Consider the following 25,167-nt stretch of genomic DNA (forward strand, 5'->3'; position numbering starts at 1 on the left):
TTTTTATATTACTCTGTGTGTGTGTTTAAATAAACCAAAATTGCCAAATTCTCCTCAGCTGAGGAGGGGAACGAACAGCTGTGGGCAAGCCTAATTCTGCCCGACCTGTCTCGGGGTAGGAGCCTTAGTGTGCATTAACCGCAGCATCTTGACCTGGAGCATGTCCACACACTCAACGAACGTGCACTCGACCCCGACGCAGCACTGTCTGCAGGATGGGCAAGCGGAAGAGGCAGAGGAGTCAAAACTGCAAAGCGAGGCTGGTGGCCATTCCAGACTTTCGCCTGCCTAGCAGCGTAGGGGACAACACGACCCTGTCGCACCTCACCGTAGGACTGAGAGTGGTGCACCTCGACGGCACACGAGTGCGACGCACTCGGGCCCTACGTCATTGCTCCGCGCCCGGCGCCGCCTTGATGCGATACGGAAACCCAGAGGTTGTCTGTCGGAGCCTCGTCGCTCGCTCGGGTTCTCGTTCGCTCGTCACTCGAAGCCTCTGGAAGGTGCGGCCATCTGCAACTGCGCTTGTTAGTCGCTCGAGGCCCCGCCCCGCGCCAACGGGCTCCGCCATGTTGGGGGGTCCTCGCTGGTGACACGTAGGCGTCCGCGTAAGATGCCGGCCGGCGCGCGCTGCTGCCGCCAAGATGGCGTCCATGCGGGAGAGCGACACGGGCCTGTGGCTGCACAACAAGCTGGGCGCCACCGACGAGCTGTGGGCGCCGCCCAGCATCGCGTCCCTGCTCACCGCTGCGGTCATCGATAACATCCGCCTCTGCTTCCACCGCCTCTCATCGGCTGTGAAGCTCAAGCTGCTCCTCGGGACGCTGCATCTTCCGCGCCGCACGGTGGACGAGGTGAGGGCGCGGGCAGGCTTCTCTCCGGACGGAGCACCACCGCTCCTGCTTCCCGCCAGCCCCTGCGCCGTACCTTGTCCTTGTCCCGCTGGCCGCGTGCATCTCCCGGTCGGCGACCCCCGGCCTCCCCTCCTGGCCCTCCAGCCGCTGGGCCGCTGTCGCGCTCGGGGGTCGTGGGCCCAGGGCCGGAACAGCCTTCAGCCGGCCCGGCCCGACCCGGCCCGGCCCGGCCCGGCCCGGAGTGCTGGACGCTGCGGTTCTGAAGCTCCTTTTGATTTGGGCCTCTTAGTGCAACTTTCCAAGTGACTGCTGACCTTAATTTTGTTGCTTTTGCCTTACAAGTATCGGCCTCTAGTCTGTCGATTCTTTTCAGTGCGTTCTCACTCCACATTGCTTCTCTCCGTCCAACATATACGATGCTTTGCAAATACAAACACAAATAACATATGTACAGGGTCTCACTATGTAGCCCAGGTTGACCTCGTACTTGCTTTTCTAAAGCCTTAATCGCTGGAGAGCTGGAATTGCGGGTCTGGGCCACCACATTTGACGGCAAAAACACCGAAGTACTTTAGTTTTTTTTTTTTTTTAATATTTTATTTATTTATTTTTTATGTATATGAGTGCTCTATCTACATGTATATCTGCATGCCAGAAGAGGGCATTAGAGGGTATAGATGGTTGTGAGCCATCATGTGGCCACTGGGAATTGAACTCAGAACCTCTGGAAGAGCAGACAGTGCTCTTAACCACTGAGCCATCTCTCCAGCCCCGAAGTACTTTAGTTTTTAAACATTTCCGGTTATTGTATTGTTTTTATATCATTAGGGTTACTACTTGTAGTTTTTGTTGCGCTATACCGTATACACAAAACTGCGTAGTTATCCATCTTAACAAATACTAGTAGCTAAATAACCCATTCCTGTTATCTCTGTGTAGCCTTGGCTGTCCTGGACTCCCTTTATAAACCAGGCTGGGCTGGAACTCAGAGATCTGCCTGTCTCTGCCTCAAAGGCACCACCACGCCTGGCTGCAGGTAATCATTTGTTTACCACGACCACCCGTCACCCCACCACCACCCCTGGTTATCAGCTGTGAGTGCTTTCCTACGAGGAATCTTTGGGTTTTGCCTCATTAGAACTTAATACGGCAACATATTACCACGTTACATTCTTTTTCCGTGTGGTGTGGGTGTGTCTTGGGTTGGTAGACACCTGGGCAGATTCATCCAAGTTGCTGCAGACAGAGTTTGATTTTCCCCAAACTAGGGCTTTCCATTCTCCCAGCACACAGCACATGAACGATTAGGTTGTGATTAGTTGTTTTCATTCCTTTTCTTTTTTTTTTTTTCTTTTTCTTTCTGTTCCATGTTTGCTTGTTCAGTTGTGACTGATACCAACATTCTATGTTCAGGTGAATTGTAGAAGTAGGTGACAGGATTATGCCAGGTGGCTTTTCAAATTGTTTTTATCAAAGTATACTCACTAAAACATGTTGATACTGTGTTGATACTGCTAGGATTGCTTGGTTCAACTTTGTGTCATTTGCTTATTTTGCTGTTTGGTTTTTGTGTTTGTGAGTTGTCTAATTTTTCCCTCGGGATTGCTTTTTTTTTTCCTTATTATTTTGGAGGAATATTCTTTTTAGTACATGTTAGCTACTGTCCTAGTCCACTGATGTGTTACCGCTGTTTCCAGCCATGGCATAGCTTTCTGAATGAAGCTCTTGGGGTTTTGCCAGATGGTGAATCACCACTCCTTCCCCGTGGTCAGTGCCTGCTTGGCTTTGTTCAGGAAGTGCTCAGTCCTTGAGTCGAAGCACCTGTGGTGTCTGAGCAAGCACTGTACCTCAGTCTCCCATTGGCTGTGATTGGTATTTTGTAAAGCAGCGGTGTTGTTTATATTTGGCTGTGCAATGGTCCAGCAGCACATGCGGATGAACGTCTTTTCTGCCCTTTGCTTCTGCTTTTTTTTTTTTTTTTGCGGGGCGGGGTTGTCATTTGTGTGTCATGCAAACTACTTAGTGTCACTTCATTGTTAGTGTGTTTTGATGTGCGACATACAAGGCTAACCCTCCACTTAATCTTGAGGAACTTCAACTTTTCTTGGCCCCTGGCACTTCTGTCTGTCAGTTTGTCTCATACTTTGTGTGTATCTTTTTTATGTTTACATGTTCATTCATGTGTACACATGTGCAAGTATATGTGCATATGCATGTGGAGGCCAGAGGTCCAGCTTAGGTGTCTGCCTCAGTTGTTGTACATGTATATTTTGGGACAGTTTCTCATCGAATCTGGAGCTAACGCTTTTGGGTAGACTGGCCTGCTAACATAGCCCTGGGCGCCTCTTGTCTCCATGTGGGTAGTGCTAGACTATAGGTACACACCCACCCAGCAAGGCTTTTTATGTGGGTTTGGGGATCTGAACTCTGATCCTCACACTTGCCTTGGGAATCCCTGTACGAGCTGAGCCATGTCCTCAACTCAAGGTGTAAATAAAATAGTCATAATAGTATACAGCCTTGTAACCCAGAAGTTTGGGCAATTATTTAGAACCATTCTTAAATATGAACTATTAAGTTCTGTTATTCTCCTACATTTGTGTATTTTATATTTTTGCCAATGGTATATAGAAATACTTTCGGCTTTAGGTAATGAGTGAATAGCACCTGGGCTGAGAACAGGCTGTGACTGAGATCGGGGTTTATTGTTTTTTGTTTGTTTGTTTGTTTTCCTTACCTATTGTACCCAGCTGTCTACTTGTCTGTTCCTCCTTATCAACTATTGCTTTGCATATTTTGGGTTCCTGTTACTAAGAACTTTGTAGTTGTTACAGTTACCTTGTAACTGAAGAGCAGGTACAGAGCTCAGTATTTGCTAATGTTTTGTCCTTAGGTCTTTTTTTTTTTTTAATGATTTATTTATTTATTTATTATTTATACATTAGTCTGTCTGCATGTATACCTGCAGGCCAGAAGAGGGCATCAGATCTCATTACAGATTGTTGTGAGCCACCATGTGGTTTCTGGGAATTGAACTCAGGACCGTTGGAAGAATAGCCAGTGTTCTTAACTTCTATGCCATCTCCCAGGCCCAAGGTCTTTTTTTTTTTTTTCTTTAAGAGCTCATACAGATTGTTTCCCATTTTTTTAAATTTAGTTACCTTTATTTTTATGTGCATTGGTGTTTTGCGTGCATGTCTGTCTATGTGAAAGTGTCAGATCTTAGAGTTACAGACAGTTTTGAGCTGCCATATGGGTGGTGAGAATTGAACTCAGGACCTCTGTAAGAGCAGTCAGTGCCCTTAACTGCTGAGCCATCTCTCCAGCCCTGTTCCCCGTCATTGTTTTTATTGGGAGCACTGTTCAAGAAAGGGTTTCTCTGTATAGCCCTGGCTGTCCTGGAACTTGCTCTGTAAACCAGGCTGGCTTAGATCTCAGAGATCCACCTGCCTCTGCCTCCTGAGCACTGGAATTAAAGGTATGCGCCACCATGCCTGCCTTAGTCTTACTATGCAGCCCTGACTGACATGGAACTCAGAGAGATGCCTCTGCCTCCTGAGGTGTACACCATGCCAGTTTTCTGTGACAATCACACTGGTTTGGTCACTTTCTCCTTGGGAAGAGTGTTGCAGGAGCCGGATGAAGGCGCCCCATAGGCTCTGGCGTCTGAGCACTTGGTCCCCACTTGGTAGTGCTGTTTGGGAAGCGTAGGAGGCGTGGCCCTCCTAGAGAAACATATGGCTGCGGCTAGGCTTTGAGATTTTAAAGACTATTACTATTTCAAGTTTGTTCTTTGCCTCATGGTTGTGCTTTAAGGTGTGAACCCTCCTTAGGCAGTGGGAGCACACATCTTTAAGGTGTGAACCCTCCTTAGGCAGTGGGAGCACACATCTTTAAGGTGTGAACCCTCTTCAGGCAGTGGGAGCACACATCTTTAAGGTGTGAACCCTCCTTAGGCAGTGGGAGCACACATCTTTAATCCCAGCATTGTGGAGGCAGAGGCAGGCAGATCTCTGAGTTGAGGGCAGCCTGGTCTACAGAGTAACTTCCAGGACAGTCAGAGCTACACAGAGTAACCCCGTCTCTAAACACCTGAAGAGGGCGAGGGGATATAAACCCTGAGCTCTGCTCCAGCCCTGTGTTTGCTGCTTGCTGCCACGCCTCCTTGCCATGGTGGACTTGTATAGTAGAACACTAGACCTAAGCACACTGTTTCTTCTATAAATTGCATTGATCATAATATTTTATCACAGCAATAGAAAAGTAACTAAAAGTGTTGTCTTAGTTTTTCTCTTGCTGTGATAAGATACCATAACCAAAAGCAACTTAGGGAGTAAAGTATTTTGCTTAAGTTTATAAAAGTCTGTCATGACGCAAAGTCGGGGGAGGAACTCGAAGCAGGAGCCTGGAGGCAGGAGGGAATGAAGCAGAGGCTAGGGAGGGAAGCTGCTTACTGGCTTGCCCAACTATTGTTTTAAAATTATTTGTATTATCTGTAGGCCCAGTTAGTAATGAATCAAGACATAGACACTTGTCATATTTTAAAATAGCCTGGGGCAGGGCAGATATCAATTCTCTAAACTACCTCCCGTAGTGGGGCAGGCATGGGATCTCTGTCTCAATCCCATGCCATCTGTCTTCAATAACTTTTATCAAGTTACCTGTTATTAATAATTTTAAATACTTGTTAATGTTTTTTATCTGGGCTGGATTATTTTTATCTACACCGCTGGCCATGTGCTTTTCCTCCATCTACCCCATGGCGGCCTTTTTCTCTTCCCTTCAGGTCTCTCACCTTTCTCCTCTTGGCAGTCCTTCTTTCCAGAATTTCTCTCTCTCCTATCTCTTCTGCCCTGCCCAGGTGGGATGGCTTTTTATTAAAGCAAAAGGTGGGTCAGACAGCAAGCAGTACATCAGACCATCCCCAACACTCAACCTGCTTTCTTAGGAACCAGGATCACTGTTTGGGGCAGCCCTCCCACATCAGTCATAAGTCAAGAAAATGAGTTTAGTGTGGTAGTACATGCCTTTAATCTCAGCACCCAAGAGGCAGAAGTAGGCAAATATCTGAGTTCCAGTCCACCAAGAGTTTTGTGATATCTCAGAAAACAAAACAAAACCCCAAACAAAGGAGAAGAGGAAGAGGAGGAAGTTGTAGTCCCTCCAAATTTGCCTACAGGCCAGTCTTATGGAGACATTTCCTCAGTTGAGGGTCTCTCTTCCCAGTTGACTCTTAGTTTGCGTCAAGTTGACAAAACCTAAACAGTACAGTTGACCCCTTGTCATCTTGATACACAAATACATCACTGTTAAAACATAACCTTTCTCTTTTTTGTTTATCCCCAGATCATGTTAATAGTAATGTCAAGATATAATATACAATATACACTCCAACATTTTAGTCCCATGGTCTTTTGTGTTGTTTGTTTTATTTTTCAAGACATAGTTGCTCTGTGTAGCCTTGGCTGTCCTGGAACTCGCTTTGTAGACCAGACTGGCCTCGGACTCACAGCGATCCTCTGCTGCCTGAGTGCTGGAATTAAAGGCGTGAGCTATCACTGACCACATAATTTTTTAAAAGATTTTTTTCCCTCATGTTTGTACATGAAACACATCACTTTAACAGTCCAATGTCTCAGAGTATAATGGGGCTTACTCTCGATCTTCTGGGCTCCAAATAGCTTGAGCAGCTCCACCTCTGCACTTCTGCATCCACAGCACATGTGGCTTGTTTTGTAAGGTAGTGGCTCAAACTAGCTCCGCTCCACAATTTCTACTGCCCTTGGTGGTTGTCCCTATGGCACTGGCATCTATGATAAGCTGGGGTCTCCGCAGGCTACACCTTTACCAATGACCTCTTGACCTCTCTCAGGAACATTGGTACTACATGGTGCCAAACCTCAGCTGTTGCCCATGACTCTTTCAGTCCTGCAGCTCTCATGCCACCTGGGAGACTTGTACTTTACCACGTTTACCTGCCAGTTTAAGATGCAGCCGCATCACCCCACCTCACCCCCACCCCATACCACTGTTCTGTGTGCTGACCTGAAGGAAGCATCTCCCAAAAGGTTGCCTTGATGATGCTGTTAATTAATGTTTTTTGTTAACCACAGCCGATTCTTCAGCTCCAGCTGACCAGAATTCAATTCAGAATATCACATGAATAGAATTGATAGTCTTTGCTTCTCTTTGTAAGCTCCCATGCCTGGCCTTCATTGCCTGCAGCGCTTTAAACATTCCTGTCTTCCAAGCTCTCCTAACAGTCCACTAAGCTCTAAGCACTCAGTGGCTTTTCCAGCCTAAAGTTCAAATGTGTCCACAATCCTCCCCAAAACAACATGGTCTGCCCTGTTGTTGCAATACCCCATTTCTGATACTTAATTCTATCTTCATTTGCATTTTATTGCTGTGATAAAACACCATGACTAAAAGCAACTGGAGAGGGAAGAGTTTATTTCAGCTTAGTTTAGAGTTCATGGGAGAGGGAAGTTAAGGCAGGAACGGAGTGTAGAGGAATGGTGCTTATCAGATTGTTCCCTCTGGTTTCTTCAGACTGGTTTTGTTTTGTTGAAACAGGGTTTCTCTGTGTAGGCCTGGCTGTCCTGGAAATAGCTCTGTAGACCAAGCTGGCCTCGAACTCACAGAGATGTAATTCTCTCAGCCTCCCGAGTGCTGGGACTAAAGATGTGTACATCACCACTTCCCGGCCAGCCTGGTGTAGCACTGCCAGCAGTAGGCTAGTCCTACCACATCAGTCATCAATCAAGAAAGTGGCCAGTGTGGTGGCTCATGCCTTTAATTCTAGCACCCAGAGGCAGATAGATCTTTGTGAGTTCAAAGCCAGCCTGATCTACATAGTGAAAAGATACATTAAATTTGGGGGACCTTTTCTAGTTACCCACTCTAGCTCTCAATAATGAGACAGAGACCTATTAGATTTATTGCTAAGCTTTAGGCAGATAATGATCTATTCTAACCCCCTGTGCTAATCTGGCTACTTTCCAGCCACATGCCCTGAGTTACTTGCTGTACTGGTCCTGCCTGGACTGCCTCTGCTCCACCAAGTCAGTCCTCATGGCCACATCCTTTCTCTGCCTTTTCTTTGTTGCCCCTCTCTATCTGAGACCCCTCACTGGACCGGAAGTCCAGCCTCCCTGTCTCCTTTGCCCAGTCATTGGCTGTTTATGTTTAGCTTCTTTACTAACCAATTGGAGATATTGGGGAGCAATGTTTACACATTGGTCAATGATCATGCAGTGCCCACATCAGGACTGAACCAGATCTCTGGACACAGAAATGAATATCTGAATACACAGCACACCAGAACAACTCCCAACTACAGGAGTTCCAATACAGCCAGCGCTACATAGTGAGACTCTGACTCAAAAAAAGAAAAGCGAGCCTGGTGTGGTGTGCCTTTAATATTAGCTCTTTGGAAGCAGAGGCAGACTTCTGTGAGTTTGAAGCTCGCCCATCTACGTAGTGAATTCCAGGTCACCTAGAGTTAAATGGTGAGATTCTGTCTCAAAAATAGATACAGAAGTAATAATGCCCCAATGGACTTGCCCATTGGCCAGTCTGAGAGAGACATTCTCAGCTGAGGTTCCTCTTCCATGGTCACTTCAGCTTGTGTCAGGTTGACAGAAACTAGCCAGCACAGGTGTGTCTTTCCCAAGGAATTGGTGCCAGATCCAAACTGTTTTCTGACCAGCCCTTTTATAGGCCAGTCAGCTCATGGGGGCTGCCCAGAATCCAGTGATGTCACTGCTGTCTCCTGTGGAGAGGTGCCATGGTGCCTCTGGTGTGTAGCTCTGACCTTGAAGACCCCACTGCCAACTTAGGTCACTTGGGCAGCTTCTTTTGTAGTTATGCAGTTTCCTCTGATGGGTTTTGTGAATAAATATTTTAATTTGTCTTACAAATTTGTTTCATCAAATGTTTCACTTCGGTAGGAATCTCTGTCATTATTGCAGTCTGGGTAATGTCTGACAGAGTTTGTCCATTCATTCTCTCTTCTGTTGAAACTTTGGTACTGATTCCCCCTCCCAAAGCATCTTTGGTTTTTTTTTGTTTGTTTGTTTATTTTCATTCCATCCTCTTGTCCACTCCTTGTTCTCTCCCCTGGGGCATTCTATTAATATGCATTTTGCATTGCTATCTTTAGGATGTACATTGCTTTCAAGGCTTATGAGAAAAGGTGTAATTGATTAAGAAAAATTAACACTATAGTGTGAGGGGCACATGTAGACAGTCGCCATAGTGACAGTAACCTCCTCCCCTGTCCCTTGGTGTGTCCCTCACTTTTTCTCTGCTGAGATAATTAATGTGCTGGTATTCAAACAAAGGGAATTGCCCATACATAGGATTTACTCTACCACTGACCTGTATATGTTCCCAGCCCCGTGGCTTGTACTTTAAATTATTTTGTTGCATTTTTTATTTCCTCTGTGTGTGGTCATAATATCTATATACAGCTGTGCTTATGCTGTGGTGTATGTTTAGAAGTCAGAGGAAACTTGTGAAAGTTGGTTCTCTTTTTCTAACAGGTGGGTCCCGGGGATTAAACTCAGGTCTTTAGGGATTGTAGCAAACCCTTTTACCACTGAGTCTTATCAGCCCCTTAAGTTTTTGTTAAGATTAAATATAAACCTGGTGTGAAAGTGTGTACCTGTGACTCCAGTACTTAGGAGGTTGGTGCAGGAAGATCCAGGCCAGCCTGGCTTATAGAGCAAACTTTATCGTTCCCCCCTCCCCCCCCAAAAAAGAGGGAGGCAGATAGAAAGATGGCTCAAATGGTATAGAATGCTTGCTGCTTTTCCAGAGAGCCTGGGCTCACTTCCTAGAACCCACATGACAGCTTTCGCCTACCTACAATTCCAGTTCCAGGGGATCTGATGCCTTCTGTGGGTTCTGCATGCACACGGTATTAGATGTATATTCAGGCAAGCACTCATATACATCAAATACAACCTCAGTACAGCGTGAGGAACAAGGAGAAAGACCATTAGATATGCTTTCTTGTCTCTTGACATCTTGGGTAAGTGTCTGATCTGCCCTCTCAGGTTCTGTTCTGTTCTGTGGGAATCTGAGTCTGGGGCCACGTATTAGATGTCATCCTGTCTTAGTTGGGGTTACTACTGCTGTGATGAAACACCATGACCAAAAAGCAAGTTGGAGAGGAGAGGCTTTATTGGGTTACTCTTACACATTGTGGTCCGTCACTGAAGGAAGCAAGGACAGGAACTCGGACAGGCCAGGAACCTGGAGACAGGAGGAAGGGTGCTGCTTACTGGCTTGCTTGCTTGCCTTGGTTTGCTCATCCTACTTTCTTTCTTTCTTTCTTTCTTTTTTAAAAAAGATTTATTTATTATGTATACAGTGCTCTGCTTGTATGTACACCTGCAGGCCAGAAGAGGGCATCAGATCACAAAGTAGATGGTTGTGAGCCACCATGTGGTTGCTGGGAATTGAACTCAGGACCTCTGGAAGAGCAATCAGTGCTCTTAACCTCTGAGCCGTCTCTCCAGCCCTCATCCTACTTTCTTATAACACCCAGGACTTCCAGCCCAGGGATAGCACCACCCACCGTGGGCTGGAACCTCCTCCATCAATCACTAATTAAGAAAATGCCTTATAACTGGATCTTGTGGAGATATTTTCTCAATTGAGGCTCTCTCATTAACTCTAGCTTGTGTCAAGTTGACATAAGACTGGCCAACACATACTCTATAACCCTCCTCCTGCATTTGTGGAGTGGGTGCACATGGCCTTGACTGCAGCTGGAGGCGGGGGTAGGAAGCTTGTCAGCCATGTATGTACCTTTGGAGGTCGTGCCCACAGAAGGCAAAGGGCTCGCTTGTCACCTGTTCTGTCAGTGCCTGTGGTAAGCACAGTGAGAGTATGGCCAAAGGGAGGCTTTTGCTTATGGTTTTATTCAGTGTGCAGGTGGCTGTGTTAACTTGGGCTACATTACATTACAGCTAACCCTCAGCAACTACAGGGATCAGTTCTGAGCCCAGGACACTCAAGAGTACACTGTACAGTGGCAGTCTTTTTGTGTAATCTGTGTGCTTGAATCACCTGGACAGCATTCATGATCCCTAGCATAAGCGGTGCCATGAGAAAGAAGCCCATGCACACAGTAGCGAGCACCTTTCTTTACTGCCTTTCCAGGTGAACCCACTGCTGTGGGGCTCCTGGGTTTAGAGGGCTGACAGCATCTGACACTGAGTGGCTTGGACCCACAGTCTCAGGCTTCTAGAAGCAGAGTTCCTGAGATCCCAGGGGCAACCCATCTCCTGAATCCCTGCAGGAGTCTCTTTACCCAGTTTACAGCCCATTACCATATCTCCAAGCCCTCTTGAGGTGACACAGAAGTTGGGGGCATCCTATCAGACCAGCAGAGCTGTAACCCATGTCCTGTTTGTCTCTCAAAGGCTGTCTCTGGGAATGTATGGGCTGGGGCTTTACTTTAGTTCCAGTGTCTGTGTGTCTCCCAGATTGGTACATTAACTTCTTAGCCCACTCGGCAACATAGTGAGAGATTAAGCAGCAGATTGAGTACTACCCTATGGGATGGGTAGGTCAGAAAGCCACCCTTACTAGACACCCAATCTGCTAGCACCTTGCTTCCCACTTCTCTAGGCCTGTGAGATATGTGTTTGGTTTTGAAACAAGGTTTCATTATGCAACCCTGGCTGTCCTGAAACTCAGAGATCTGCCTGCATGGCACATGCTATTATGTGTAAAATTAAAAGTATGGGCTTTTCTAATACCCTCCCTTGCTCCCAAGTTTATTCCCAGATTTATTATGTATACAGTGTTCTGCCTGCATGTATGCCAACACACCAGAAGAGGGCACCAGACCTCATTATAGATAGTTATAAGCCACCATGTGGTTGCTGGGAATTGAACTCAAGACCTCTAGAAGAGCAGCCAGTGCTCTTAACCTCTGAGCTATCTTTCCAACTGCCTATTACTTTTATTAATAAGCTTCAAGCACTGTAGCTAGGCAGCTTTTAGCTCAATGTGAGTTCACCCAACTAATCCTGATATTGGCCTACTTCCCAGCCGTGTGCCCTACTATCTACCATCTTAGTCTCCTAGCCATTGCTGCTCCATCCACGTCTTCATGGTGCCTCCCTCATGGTGCCCTTCTCTCTCTTCTACCTGGTACTGCCTCCCTGGCATAGAAAGACCTGCTTTTTAACTCTCCTGCCCCACTATAGGCTGTTCAGTTCTTTAGTAACCAATCACAGGTGATGGAGAACAGTTTCTACATAACATTGAGACAGGAGGTGCTTCAGAAATAATGCCAGTGATGGATGCAGCCAGGTCTCTGGGTACAGAAGTCAGCATTTGAATGCACAGTGCACAAAAGCATCCTACAGCTACTATGCCTCGCCTGTTTCTGAGCTAAGCAGCTCAGTCTATGGTGTTTTGTTTTATTTTGGTTTTTCAAGACAGGGTTTCTCTGTGTTAGCCTTGGCTGAGTCTATGGCATATTAAAGACATACTTCAAAATTCAAATTTGGAGGATACATAGATAATTCAATCCAATGTTCTTCCTATTTTTACCTGAGGGTTTGTTTGTTTGCTTGTTTTGTTTTGGGGTTTTTGATTGTTTGTTTGGTTTGGTTTGGTTTGTTTTTCCTAAACAGGGTTTCTCTGTTAGACTAGGCTGGCCTCGAACTTACAGTGATCCACCTGCCTCTGTCTCCCTGAGTGGCGGGGTTGAAGGTGTGTGCCACCATGCATGGCTTCAAAAGCCATTTTTTTAATAGAATATTTACCCTCTTGGTAAGTTACCTTCCCAGGGCTGCTGTCTTAGTCACTGTTCTAGTACTGTGTGGAAACACTATGATCAAGGCAATTTGTAAAGGAGGGCATTTAATTTGGGACTGGTTTACAGTTTTAAAGGTTACCCCATGGCCGTCATGGCAAGGAGTGTGGTGGCGGCAGGCAGGCGTGGTGATGAGAAGTAGCTGAGAGCTCACAGCTGATGCACAAGTTAGAGGCAGAGAGGCACATGGCTTTTGAAACCTCAAAGGGCTCTCTTAGTGACACAGTTCTATAGAGCAGATCAAGAGAGACCCCGCAGGGTGGGTGAACTAGGCTTCTCAGCAGCAGGGGCTCAGACTCTGAAGGACTGAACTGCAAACCAGCTGTGCAGGGTCTCTTTACTGTTACACAAAGTCACTCTAACAAGGCAGGGAGTCTCCCCACACCACACCTCTTACCTGACCTAGGAGTTGTCCGAAGGAACCATTGCCTAAGCAGCTCAGCCCTAGGAGACTTCCTGGTTTGTCTGGGCCTAAGTTATGCAAAGGCTCTATGAATCCTTCAGAAGAGCAGCCCGGCAAACCTCAGGTAACAAGCACTGACTACTTACAAAAGACCTAGGTGCCATCACTCCAGAATTCACACCTGTACACCTCCACAAGGCCACTCCTCCTGATCCTTCCCAGACAGCTCTACTAAGGGCCAAGCATTCCAACTTGAGTCTATGGGCCATTCTTGTTCACACCACCACAGAAACTCTAACAAAGCACCACAAACTAGGTGACACTCTTCTCTGTGGGTAGTAGAGGTCAGATCACTCTTGTCTTCAGCCAAGCTCTCAAACAAGCTTCAGCAGCAACTGTGCCTGGCCCCTCTCTGACTCTGCCTGTCTTGGGTATCCTTAGCTCATAAACTGGGTGCGTCATTCCACACATTCCGCTTTCTGTGCTTTTCCCTGTGTGCACTATATCTTCAAGTCCCTATATTACTCGCAGAGGCAGTTATGCATGGTGCAAGCCCTTGTCCCTGTCCCTTCTTTGAACCCAAGAAATGATGGGTTACCAACCTGCCTTGGTGCTCCCTGTTGCTGAATCTGAACCCAATTCTGCATGCCAGAAATCCCCCCTCAACAGTGCATATTCTCTAAGTATGGGCATGGTGATCCTGGTTCCCTGAATCTTTTTTTTTTTTTTTTTTGAAACAGGGTTTCTCTATAGCACTGGCTATCCTGGACTTACTTTGTAGACCACACTGGGCTCGAACTCAGAGATCCACCTGCCTCTGTCTCCCCGAGTGCTGGGACTACAGGTGTGTGCCACCACACCTGGCTGGTTCCTTGAATCTTATATTTTGTTATATCTGCCCACCAGAGGGAGTTAAGCAAGCATAGAAACAATCTGGAAAGCCATGGGAGACCCTGGGTAATGGGCCATCACAGCCCAACAAAGGTTATGGCATGTCAGGGAAGCAGATGGCCTTGGATTCAGGCAGGACAGATGGAGGAAGCAAAGCCCAGGTAGAGCTGTAGGCCCTGAGGATTAGTACAGTGGTTACGGCCACAGGCTGCCCAGAGGCCCCAGTGTGAAAGTGGGTAGGTGCATGGTCAGGCACATTTTAAGTTGTCGCTGGACAGGGGGCAAACAGGGCTGGTAGCATGTCGTCGGTGTACCCTGTCTTGGCAGATGAAGGGCGCTTTGATGGATATCATCCAGCTGGCCACCCTGGACTCAGATCCCTGGGTTCTTATGGTCGCTGACATTCTCAAGTCCTTTCCTGACACTGGCTCATTGAATCTGGACCTCGAGGAGCAGAACCCCAATGTTCAAGACATCTTAGGAGAACTTCGAGAAAAAGGTAAGTAGCCTGGCTTTATTTTACAGTAGGAGGAAGGGGCTCTCCTTTTAGATACTGGGTTGTCGAGTATCACAGTGTAGTGTGCCGTGGCTCCTTAGACACTGGCTGTCCTTCCCTGCGTGCTTCAGTCTGATTTAATCACAGCCCTGTCCCCACTGTGTGTGCTTTGTCTGGAATTATATGACTCATCTGTGATTTATGTGGCCATTGCTGTCTCTCCCTATAAGCTCCATGAGGGTGAAAACCCTGCGAGTTGTTGTCTCCAAAGCCTAAACAGTTCTGTCCTAAAGTAGATACTCATAAAAAATACCAACAAAAATTTGCTAGACTATGAAATGAAACCTAGAAAACAGCTCGGTGGTTTTAGAGACACGATAGCAGGAGCCTCTGCATCTGATGCTCTCTCCCTCTTTGGAGAATGGAGACCTCAAGCTTGTTCTCAGAAAGATGAAGTTGGGGGCTCAAGGTCACACCCTCCCAACAGGGCTGCTCATGACACCCTTGGACGTTTTGGGGTTTTGTTGATTTGTAGTTGCAGACTGGGAGCATTGGCCTGCACAGGTCACATGCCCTGCTGGGGTGCTAGTTCTGCTGGGAACAGGAAGATGAGGTCTGCTTCCCTCAGTTATGTAACCGATTGGAGCAGCTCCTTGGCGTTTTGTTCGGGCTCCAGGCTCTGCGTGAGCACACTGAATCAGGAAGCACACACGAGTGGCTTTGTAAGACTGCAGCTGAGTAGTGTCAGGAGAGCACCAGGGCTGTGACAGCCGCACACTTGTTCCTCTTGGGTATTGAGGCTGCTTGTAGTTAGGATGCAGGAAGCAGCCCTCCATGTTGCTGTATGCTGCATGCCTGTGGTTTCTGGACCTCCACAGCCCAGGGGCTTGCAGCTGACATAGCTGAGGAACTCTGTCTTCTCTTCTAGGCATTTCCTGTTTTTAAAAAGCCCCTAGAGAGTCTGATGAGCCTTCCTCTGGGGTGGCAGACCTGTCTAACCCTGACGCACCTGGATGGTCTTGGGTTTCAGGGATGGTGGAGCTGGAATGGTGGGGACCATAGGGGGTTGAAACCAAAGCAAGAAGCTGCCACAGCTGTAAATAATGAAAGCCTCTGTGGAGCCATCTACATGTGAGCTGTGGGGACTACAGCCTGAGCTCCCTGGTATAAGAGCTCAAACTTCCTTCGACACTCTCTGGCTCTCCACAGTGAGCGAGTGTGAGGCATCTGCCATGCTACCACTGGAGTGCCAGTACCTGAACAAGAACGCTCTGACAACCCTCGCGGGGCCCCTCACCCCACCAGTGAAGCATTTTCAGCTGAAGCGGAAACCCAAGAGCGCCACACTGCGGGCAGAGCTGTTGCAGAAGTGTGAGTGTCTGACTTAGCACAACCCTGCTCTCGTCTCTGTGGTGTTTTCAGATATTTTTTATTTTAAAAGAGCCTAGCTTATCTGCTGTTTAGAAACATGCATTAGAGACCTCAAGGTTTTCAGACATGGTGCCTATAATCTCACAAAATGGAATCTGTGCCAGTCAAGACAAGAATGTGGGTCCTTCACAACAGGGTGTCAGTATGAGGCTGCTGCTTATATCCTGACCTTGGTCTCAGCCACTTCTGGTCTCTATCATAGAAGATGTAGGATGGTTTCATTAAATGTTTTTTCAGATCATGTCTTAGGAGAATTTGTGTGGAAGGCACTAGCTTGCTGGAGAAGGGGCAGGCAAAGTATCCTTTAGCCAAATAACATTAAAGCATGGGTTTTAAGCCAAGTGCACCTTGTGCCTGGCTCACAACTTCTTGAAATGCTGAGGCAGAAAAATCACATGAGCTCAGACTGGCTTAAGACCAGCCTAGGCAACATAGACCTCGTTTTTGCAAAACAACACAAACAAAAACCCAGCAAATGAAAAATACTTAAAATGAAAAGATGGGTTTTCCATAAACTGTTATTTTGGCTATGCAATTAGTATTACTAATAATTGTAATTAGTAGTATTTAGTAATTAATTGTGAAAGGTCTGTTTTTTGGTTTGTTTTTGTTTGTGTACTGTTTTTGGAAAACAGTCTCACTGTAGCCTAGGCTGGCATGGCTTCTCCCTCCTCCTGCCTCAGCCTCCTGAGTGCTGGGATCACAGGCTAGCACATTCCCAGTTTGCAAGAACCTAAGGAAGAGCCTTTTAGTAGGACATGTCTGTGATCTTCCGCCTGTGCTATCTGGTAGCTCTATGGCGCTCAGGCCGACCAAGCTGCTCCAGAAGGTCTCTGCGCAGTTATCACAGCCCGGCTGTCAGGAGCACTGCTGATGCACTCAGGCTAGCCCTGCCCAGCTGTCAGGAGGTCAGGAGCACTGCTGATGCACTAGGCTAGCCCTGCCCAACTGTCAGGAGGTCAGGAGCACTGCTGATGCACTAGGTTAGCCCTGCCCAGCTGTCAGGAGGTCAGGAGCACTGCTGATGCACTAGGTTAGCCCTGCCCAACTGTCAGGAGGTCAGGAGCACTGCTGATGCACTAGGCTAGCCCTGCCCAACTGTCAGGAGGTCAGGAGCACTGCTGATGCACTAGGTTAGCCCTGCCCAGCTGTCAGGAGGTCAGGAGCACTGCTGACGCACTCAGGCTAGCCCTGCCCGGCTGTCAGGAGGTCAGGAGCACTGCTGACGCACTCAGGCTAGCCCTGCCCAGCTGTCAGGAGGTCAGGAGCACTGCTGACGCACTCAGGCTAGCCCTGCCCGGCTGTCAGGAGGTCAGGAGCACTGCTGACGCACTCAGGCTAGCCCTGCCCGGCTGTCAGGAGGTCAGGAGCACTGCTGATGCACTAGGCTAGCCCTGCCCTCCAGCTTTTCTAAGTCACTGAAGGAAAATCTCTTGTTTTTCTCACATTTAAATATAACTCTGTGAGGGGGAATCTTAGCCTGAGCCTGCTGCAAAGACAGCTGTGGAGGCCTCTAAGATGGCAGCCCCTCTGGCTCCAGGTTCCCTGGGGTGCAGCAGGTGGCTGTGATGATTCTAGAGCCACTTAATGTGGAAATTCCCTGACACAGAAAGCCTTTGCCATACCTGGGCTTATGTCAAGCCACTCCGTGAACAGGGAAGACTTATTTAGACAAAATGGCCTTACAACAGACGGTGGGTTTTATTATTTTATATTCAGCTTTATTACAACTTAGTCATTTCATTGTCTTTAACTTCACTCCATGCTGAGAGAAGAACCTACCTCGCTGCTTTTTTCTGAATGCCTCATCACTACCCTTGGTGTTTCCCTGCCTCAGTCATCACTTTAGAAAGCCAGCACACATGGTTGAGAGGGGAATTTAGTATTTTCTATCAAAGGCACAAGACGAGGAAAACCTTCTGCAATAGCAGCCTTGGTGTTAGTTCTTCCATTGCCACAGTCAGGCAGAAGAGTTGGGCAAGGGTCTGACAATTCATGGGTGAAGAAGACAAGGCAGTCAAGTCAGAGGCATCCCCGGGTGAGACTTAGCCATGTGTTGTCTCAGATGCTCTGTCCATCTAGATGCCTCCTTCAGGGTCTGTCCCAAGACAAGCTTTAGTTACCAGAGCACAGGGAAAGCCTCAGTGGACTGAAGTATAGCCACAGGCCAGTGCAGTGCTGCCGCTTTTGGAGATTTAGTATAGATTAAGATGATCTTTAGCCTTTCTTGCCAAGAAAACCAAAGCTGCCACATGCTGTAGCCCATTTCTCCTGGCAGTGATTGTGATTCATAAAAGCAAAAACAAGCACCAGGAAATAATCCTTCCTTCCATTTTTTTTTTAAAGGAAATACCTGTTGTAAAGTTCAGTGGTGTCTCTGGCTGCATCCCTGCTAGGTTAGACAAAGATGTTACCTTGGATATTTTTGAGTCACTCATGTCGAGGTTGCTTTATGGGTTGAGAGGCCCTATGATCTATGTGACCCTTGACCCTGTGGATTTTTTTCTCATAGCCACTGAGACAGCCCAGCAGCTGAAGAGAAGTGCTGGGGTGCCATTCCACGCCAAGGGCCGGGGGCTGCTCCGCAAGATGGACACTACAAGTAAGGCTGCATGTGCTCTCAGGCCAGTGCTGTTATTGCTTGCCAGGCAGGATGGTTTGCCTTGAAAGGTATAACTTTTCCTCACCAGAATGGTCACTCAGACTTAGTCTTGAGAGCTGAGGCCCACTGGCTTTGTAGCGAGAACGTGTGTGTGAGGACAAGCAAGGCCACATGCGTCTTTGCCTGGGGACAGGAAGGAGCCTATATGGTGAGCCAGCAGCAGACCAGTGGCTTGTGAAGGAGACAACTGCTGCAGCCGCCCTCTTGGGTATAACAGTTGTGGCAGGTGGCTAGGCTGAGAGCCCAGGCAAGTTTCCAAAGCGGAGGATCACACAGCAGTTTGGCCCTTTATGCATGTGCCTATACAAATGTGCGCTTAGCATTGTGTTAAGTATCAAAAGACAGGGCTCCTCTGGAACCATGTGCAGGGCCCATTGGGCAGGCAGGACAGCTGTAGAGTGAAGGGGAAGCCTTGCTGCTCCTCCCACTTGGTATGGCTGCCCATTCTACTGTCATCACTGCAGGGCATGGTTCTTCCCTTGCCGTGATCTGTAGCATAGGCTCCACTCGCCTCTGAGCACAGGCGCTGCCCAAACTTCTTTGCGAAGGAATAGCCTGGCAATCACTGTGTCCACATGTAGCACAAGGCGTCCTGAGTGGCGGCAAATGTATACAGGCATACAGAGACACGGAGCTCAGGTAATTTCCTGGGATACAAGGACAAGATGGAGTAGGGATAGTCCTTCAGTGAGTGGCCCACCTGAGGGACGGTAAAGAGAGTGGCAAGTCAGTATTGTGAGAGACTTGATAGTATAAGGTCACACAGCTGAAGACGCTGCCTTCGCTCTTAGCAAAGTCAGGTCAGAGTCTCATCATTCTTCTGGGCAGAGTTTGCTACCTGCATAGTTCTTGTCCTACAAGGTCTGGGGGCCTCGGGTGTCATAGACAGCTGTCGCCTTCTTAGAGAGGATATGCGTATGCACCTCCAGAGTGTTTAGCCTGGGTCTTCCCAACAGACCTTCAGGGGTGTCAGTAAGCTGGCAGGGTCTGAATAGGTGTCCTTTCACCAGAGTGATACTGACAAAGGCAGCCTGAATGGTTTCTTGTTTTGTCTTTTGAATTGTTTTATAATTTTGTGTATATGGCTGTTTTTTCTGGATATATGTCTTTATATGTGTGCCTGGAGGGCAGAAGAGGGCATAGAATGCCCAGGAACTAGAGCTTACAGTGGATGCTGGGAATTGAACCTGGGTCCTTTGGAAGAACGCCAGCGCTCTTAACCACTGAGCCATTGCTCCAGCCCTAGGCCTCCTCACCCCCCACCTCGAGTTCTTTTTAGCACAGGATAAAATGTGAAAAGTACAAAATATGGTAGGAAACTAACTTTTCTCTGGGGCTTCCCTATGGCAGAGGCAGCCTTGTTCAACCCTGTGCTCAGAGGCTGCTGGGGCTCCCAGGGCATTGTCACTGACATCAGTGTCTTTTCTGTAGCCCCTCTCAAAGGCATCCCGAAGCAAGCCCCTTTCAGAAGTCCTACCACACCCAGTGTCTTCAGCCCCTCTGGGAACCGGACCCCAATACCACCTTCGAGGACACCACTGCAGAAAGAAAGGGGTGTGAAGGTGGGACATCCTTCTCATGATCTTGGCAAGGCCAAGCCCTGACTCTTTGTTCTGTAATTAAGTATGGTGTGCATTTATTTTGGCAGCTGCTGGATATTTCTGAGCTGAATACGGTTGGAGCAGGCCGAGAGGCAAAGAGGAGGAGGAAGACTTTAGGTACGTGAGGAGCATTAAAGTTCTAAAGCATTGCAGCCTTGTGTGCTGTGTTGGCCCTGCCTGTATAGAGTATCCAGCCCTTTGGGGGTTTCCTCAGGGCTTCCAGTCCTGTATAGAGTACCCAGGTCCTTTGGGGTTTCCTCAGGGCTTCCCTTCCTGTATAGAGTATCCTGATCCTTTGGGGTTTCCTCAGGGCTTCCCTTCCTGTATAGAGTACCCAGGTCCTTTGGGGTTTCCTCGGGGCTTCCCTTCCTGTATAGAGTACCTAGGTCCTTTGGGGTTTCCTCAGGGCTTCCCTTCCTGTATAGAGTACCTAGGTCCTTTGGGGTTTCCTCGGGGCTTCCCTTCCTGTATAGAGTACCTAGGTCCTTTGGGGTTTCCTCGGGGCTTCCCTTCCTGTATAGAGTACCCAGGTCCTTTGGGGTTTCCTCAGGGCTTCCTGTCCTGCTCCAGTCTGCTTGTGTGCCTTATTTTGCCACCGTGTTAATGGGACTTTTCCTGGGAGTCTTTTCTGCGGGGTGGGTGGGGGGCTTTTTAAAACATGGTCTTACACTGTAGTCCAGGCTGGCCTCAAGCTTGTACCTTTCTAAGTGCTGGGATTATAGGGTATAATGCTTGACCCAAGGAATCATTTCTCCTTTGCCCAGAGACCTGAGTGCACAATGCTGTTGTTTTGCATTCAGCCTACACAGAAGACCCTTGATTTCTGAACTGGAGCTGGATCAGAGAGCCACTAATCAGTTCTTCTCCTTAATTGGCAGACACAGAAGTGGTAGAAAAGCCCACCAAGGAAGAGACAGTTGTTGAAAATGCCACCCCTGACTATGCTGCTGGCCTGGTGTCCACACAGGTAGGGCTTCGATGCAGTGCAGCCGTGGGCATGCCACATGCCACTCCTAGACCCTAGTGTCCCCGTCCTGACAGCCAAAACAATGTGCTCCCTCTTGTCCTGATGGATAGCACTAAGATGTGTGCAGGTGTGTATGCATGTATGTTAGTGGCAGAAGGGAGCCAGAAGCTGACTTGGACATCAGCCTCATGTTTAGAATGAATCCCTGCTTCGTACTAGGATTACTGCCTGGGGTGTCTCCACACCATTGTGCTCCATTTTCCTCACTGTCCGTTGGGTGTGGTTCCTGCTTGAGGTTGCAGTGTCCTGAAGACCAGGCATTGCATGTATGTGGGAAGGGTGATTCAGCCAGAGTGGCTCTTCCCCAGATTCTGTCTGTGGAAATAGAAACAGGTATTCAGAGACAGGTGCATAGGTTGCATGTGTGGAGGCCAAGTGTGGCCCTGTTTCACAGTGTAGTCTTTGAGTCCATTTTCTTTATGGTACCCTTTGCATTGCTGAACTGCTTTCCCCAGATGTCAGTTTGGGAGCATAGGATGGTGGCTGTGGCTTAAGTTTAAAAGCCACCGTCACTAAAGGCAGGGGCTTATGGCCTGAAGAAGCCACTGTCCCTGCCTTGGGGATAACTATACCTGCTGTCTTGCTCCATTGATGGGCAGTGGCTGATAGAAGTTGTCCAGGCTGCCCCAGGGAGGTGTACTGAAACCCTGACTTCTGCCTGGAGGGACCATGGCCTCTATCTTCCAGAAACTTGGGTCTCTGAACAGTGAGCCAGCACTTCCCTCCACAAGCTACCTACCTTCTACACCCAGTGTGGTACCTGCCTCATCTTATATCCCCAGCTCCGAGACTCCCCCAGGTGAGTATGCTAAGCCAGTCTTCTCTCAGCCCTCACAAGGAATTGCCCTGGGGTTACAGGGTCACCTCGACACCTGGACAGAGCCTAGCATGCCCACCTAGGAAGTAGCCTTGCTCACATGGTACTGCCCAGCATTAAGGTGGCTGCCTCATTCACTGTCTCTTGATCCCAGGCAGCAGGGGGAACTCTTCCTGGCCAAAAATAAGTCAGAAGTCCTGAACTGAGTGAACAAGTGGCTGCCAAGACTGCCGCATTTTTGCACCTGTTCTTGGGTGGGTGGGTGGAAAGCCAAGGATCGTCTCTCCCCAGACGAGGGATTCTGCAGAGGAATGATTCTTTCAGGGTCAGACATAAGCTTGGGTTAGCCACTAGGTTAGGGGGTTGGCTCCAATAGGCTCAGCTTACCTCAAGATATGAAAGGGTCAGCAGCCTTGCTGAGGCAAAAAGGGTTTTAGGCTTGGAGAAGTTGCTTTTCAGTACCTTGTAACCAGCATCAGAGTTCGGGGGAACTTGTCATAGGCCAAGCTAAGCAGGGCCCTGAACAACTTAATCCACGGGTCTAGAAATGCCTGGGGACATGGACTCTGCCTTGCTAGGCCGTAGTGCCCGGGGCTCCTGTCCCTGGCTGTGAAGCAAGGGCTTCTGGTCAGCAGTATGGGGAGTTGTCTGGGCCTGGGAGGTAGAGCTGAGCTTATTGCCTCTCCAGAAAATAGTGCCTGTGGCAGGCAGCCGAGAGCCAACTATAGGTTGAGCAGATTAGTAATGTAGACTCCCTTTCCTGAACAACTCTTTAATACATCTGCTTGGCCTGCAGCCCCACCCTCTCGGGAAGCCAGCCGGACACCTGAGGAACCCAGCGCCCCAAGTCCTACACTGCCAGCACAGTTTAAACAAAGGGCACCTATGTACAACAGTGGCCTGAGCCCAGCCACACCAACGCCTGCAGCACCTACCTCACCTCTGACACCTACTACTCCCCCAGCTGCTCAGACACCCCCAGTGGCTATGGTGGCCCCACAGACCCAGGCTCCTGCCACTGTTCAGCAACAACCTAAGAAGAACCTGTCCCTCACGGTAGGTACCTGGCAGGGCCACGGCCATTAGATGGATAGCATAGCTTTCCCTTTTGCAGTTTGGGGGTGTTGTAGGATAAGCTTAGCAGGGCTAGTGGGTGGAAGTAGGTGGCCCTGACAGCCCAGGCACCCACATCCTCTCTTCACAGAGAGAACAGATGTTTGCTGCCCAGGAGATGTTCAAGACGGCAAACAAGGTCACTCGGCCCGAGAAAGCCCTCATCCTGGGCTTCATGGCTGGTTCTCGAGGTGCGTGTGTACTACTAGGCCTGGGAGGTGGGGTGGGGGTGGGTTCCTTGGCCCCCAGCACCCGCCCAGCAGCCCCTGCTCCCTACAGAGAACCCATGCCCGGAGCAGGGGGATGTGATCCAGATCAAGCTCAGCGAGCACACAGAGGATCTGCCCAAGGCAGACGGCCAGGGCAGTACCACCATGCTAGTGGACACAGTGTTCGAGATGAACTACGCCACAGGCCAGTGGACACGCTTCAAGAAGTACAAGCCTATGACCAATGTGTCCTAAATGCTGTCTCTGCTGCTGCCACTCATCAGGCCAGAGGACACGTTTTGCTGGCTAAGCTAAGTGACTTGAACAGATACGGAAGGATATGCTCCACCCAGCACCTGCCATCCACAGGCTACTGGGCCCCAGCCATTTCTCTGGGGAATGTAGGCTTATTTTTTATATTTTAATAGGGGTTAGTTTTTTTGTGTGATTAAGATACTTTTTTTGGACTCAACATTACATTTTGAATGCAAACCAAAAAAGTTACAACTTCCTAATTTTAGTGCCTGTTAGGTTTCCACCGTTTTTATTTTTCTTAAAGAAATAGCACTGGCTGAGAGGGCTTTCTCTGCTTGTGCCATGCCCTCCCTCATGAGGTTGAGGGGACCAAAGGTGACACCTGGCAGTCTAGGGTGTCAGCAGGACTTGACCAGTCTTGATGCCACTCCCTGCCAGGGATTTGTATGTCTTTTGTACAGTTGTAAACATTTCAAACCTGTCTCTGGGTACCTATTTTCATTGTAAAATGATCTAAGTATTAAAGTTTAGTTTTTAAAAGAAAAGAAAAGAAAAAAAAAGCCCACAGAGCTGTGTTTCAGGCTAGCTTCACTCCCTGCTCTGGGACAGAACCCCTCCCTACACAGCTATCAGAACCCGGGGAAGGAGAGGCAGGGTTGGGCGTTAACAAGACTACCTGAAAACAGAGGTAAGTAATGGGTAGGACAACCTTGCCAGGTATTCACTCTGTAGAGTCAGTAGCAGGGAAAGCCAAGGGACAGCCCAGCTCAGCAGCCACAGTGCTGTGAGTGGGCCTATGCCAGCTGCCCATGAACTCATAACCCAGGAATAGAGGAGTCAAACACAGTTCCATATAAAATAAGTGTAAGAAAAAGGCCTTTAAATTTTTTTAATAAAAAAATACTCATTACAGTTTTCCAAACACAACTTTCCACTTTAAATGCTATTTTTTCCCCAACTGGTAATTCTCATCTATATTTTAGTATTACCTTCCCCCCTCCCCCCAAACTTCAAGTTTTTAAGCCTTCACTATCAGACCTAGTGACAGCACCCAGCATTCCTAAAAGGAACCTGACTTTATACTGTATGAAGTTTAGACACCAATAGGCACATTTAAACTTAAATTTAATTTCTGATAGGGCATTTCACATCTCAATAGGATACGGTGACACCATGATACACATGGACACAGCATTTTATTCTAACAGTCATCAGCTACACTCCTCATAGATGAAGATATTTGGCAACTGACAGTTAACTTTAATTAAAACATTTTTATCTTTAATTCTTAAAAATAAAGTAGCTCTGGAAGATGGGCACTTCATACATCATGCTTCAGCTTGAAAGTTGTCACTTGGAAATCACCAGAAATGCCACCCTGAGTGTTCTTGCCTGGGACCCAAGGAGCCCTACGAGCTCCTCGCACTAACACCTGGGTCCTCATCACTCTTGCCAGATGCACTGCCCTACGGGTGCCTGGGTTCTAACTGCTGGGGCTCCACGGTCTCATAGGCCAGTTCTAGCGTGGACACTGGCTGTGCATCGCAGGCTGCTGCCACCCTGAAG

General features: G+C 48.2%; 1 protein-coding gene across 1 annotated transcript; it reads left to right on the forward strand.

The window, feature by feature from the left end:
• NELFA (negative elongation factor complex member A) lies at positions 1-24,939 on the forward strand. Its single transcript, XM_084797812.1, has 11 exons — positions 1-854; positions 14,318-14,489; positions 15,696-15,857; positions 18,430-18,519; positions 20,011-20,141; positions 20,228-20,297; positions 21,059-21,147; positions 21,895-22,006; positions 22,821-23,080; positions 23,229-23,328; positions 23,417-24,939. The coding sequence occupies exons 1-11, from the start codon at positions 645-647 to the stop codon at positions 23,599-23,601; spliced, it is 1,581 nt and encodes a 526-aa protein (XP_084653938.1). The 5' UTR covers positions 1-644; the 3' UTR covers positions 23,602-24,939.
• Positions 24,940-25,167: the final 228 nt, after the last annotated feature.

Source organism: Acomys minous, assembly GCF_964271855.1.
Source record: "Acomys minous genome assembly, chromosome: 10".
NCBI classification, from domain to species: domain Eukaryota; kingdom Metazoa; phylum Chordata; class Mammalia; order Rodentia; family Muridae; genus Acomys; species Acomys minous.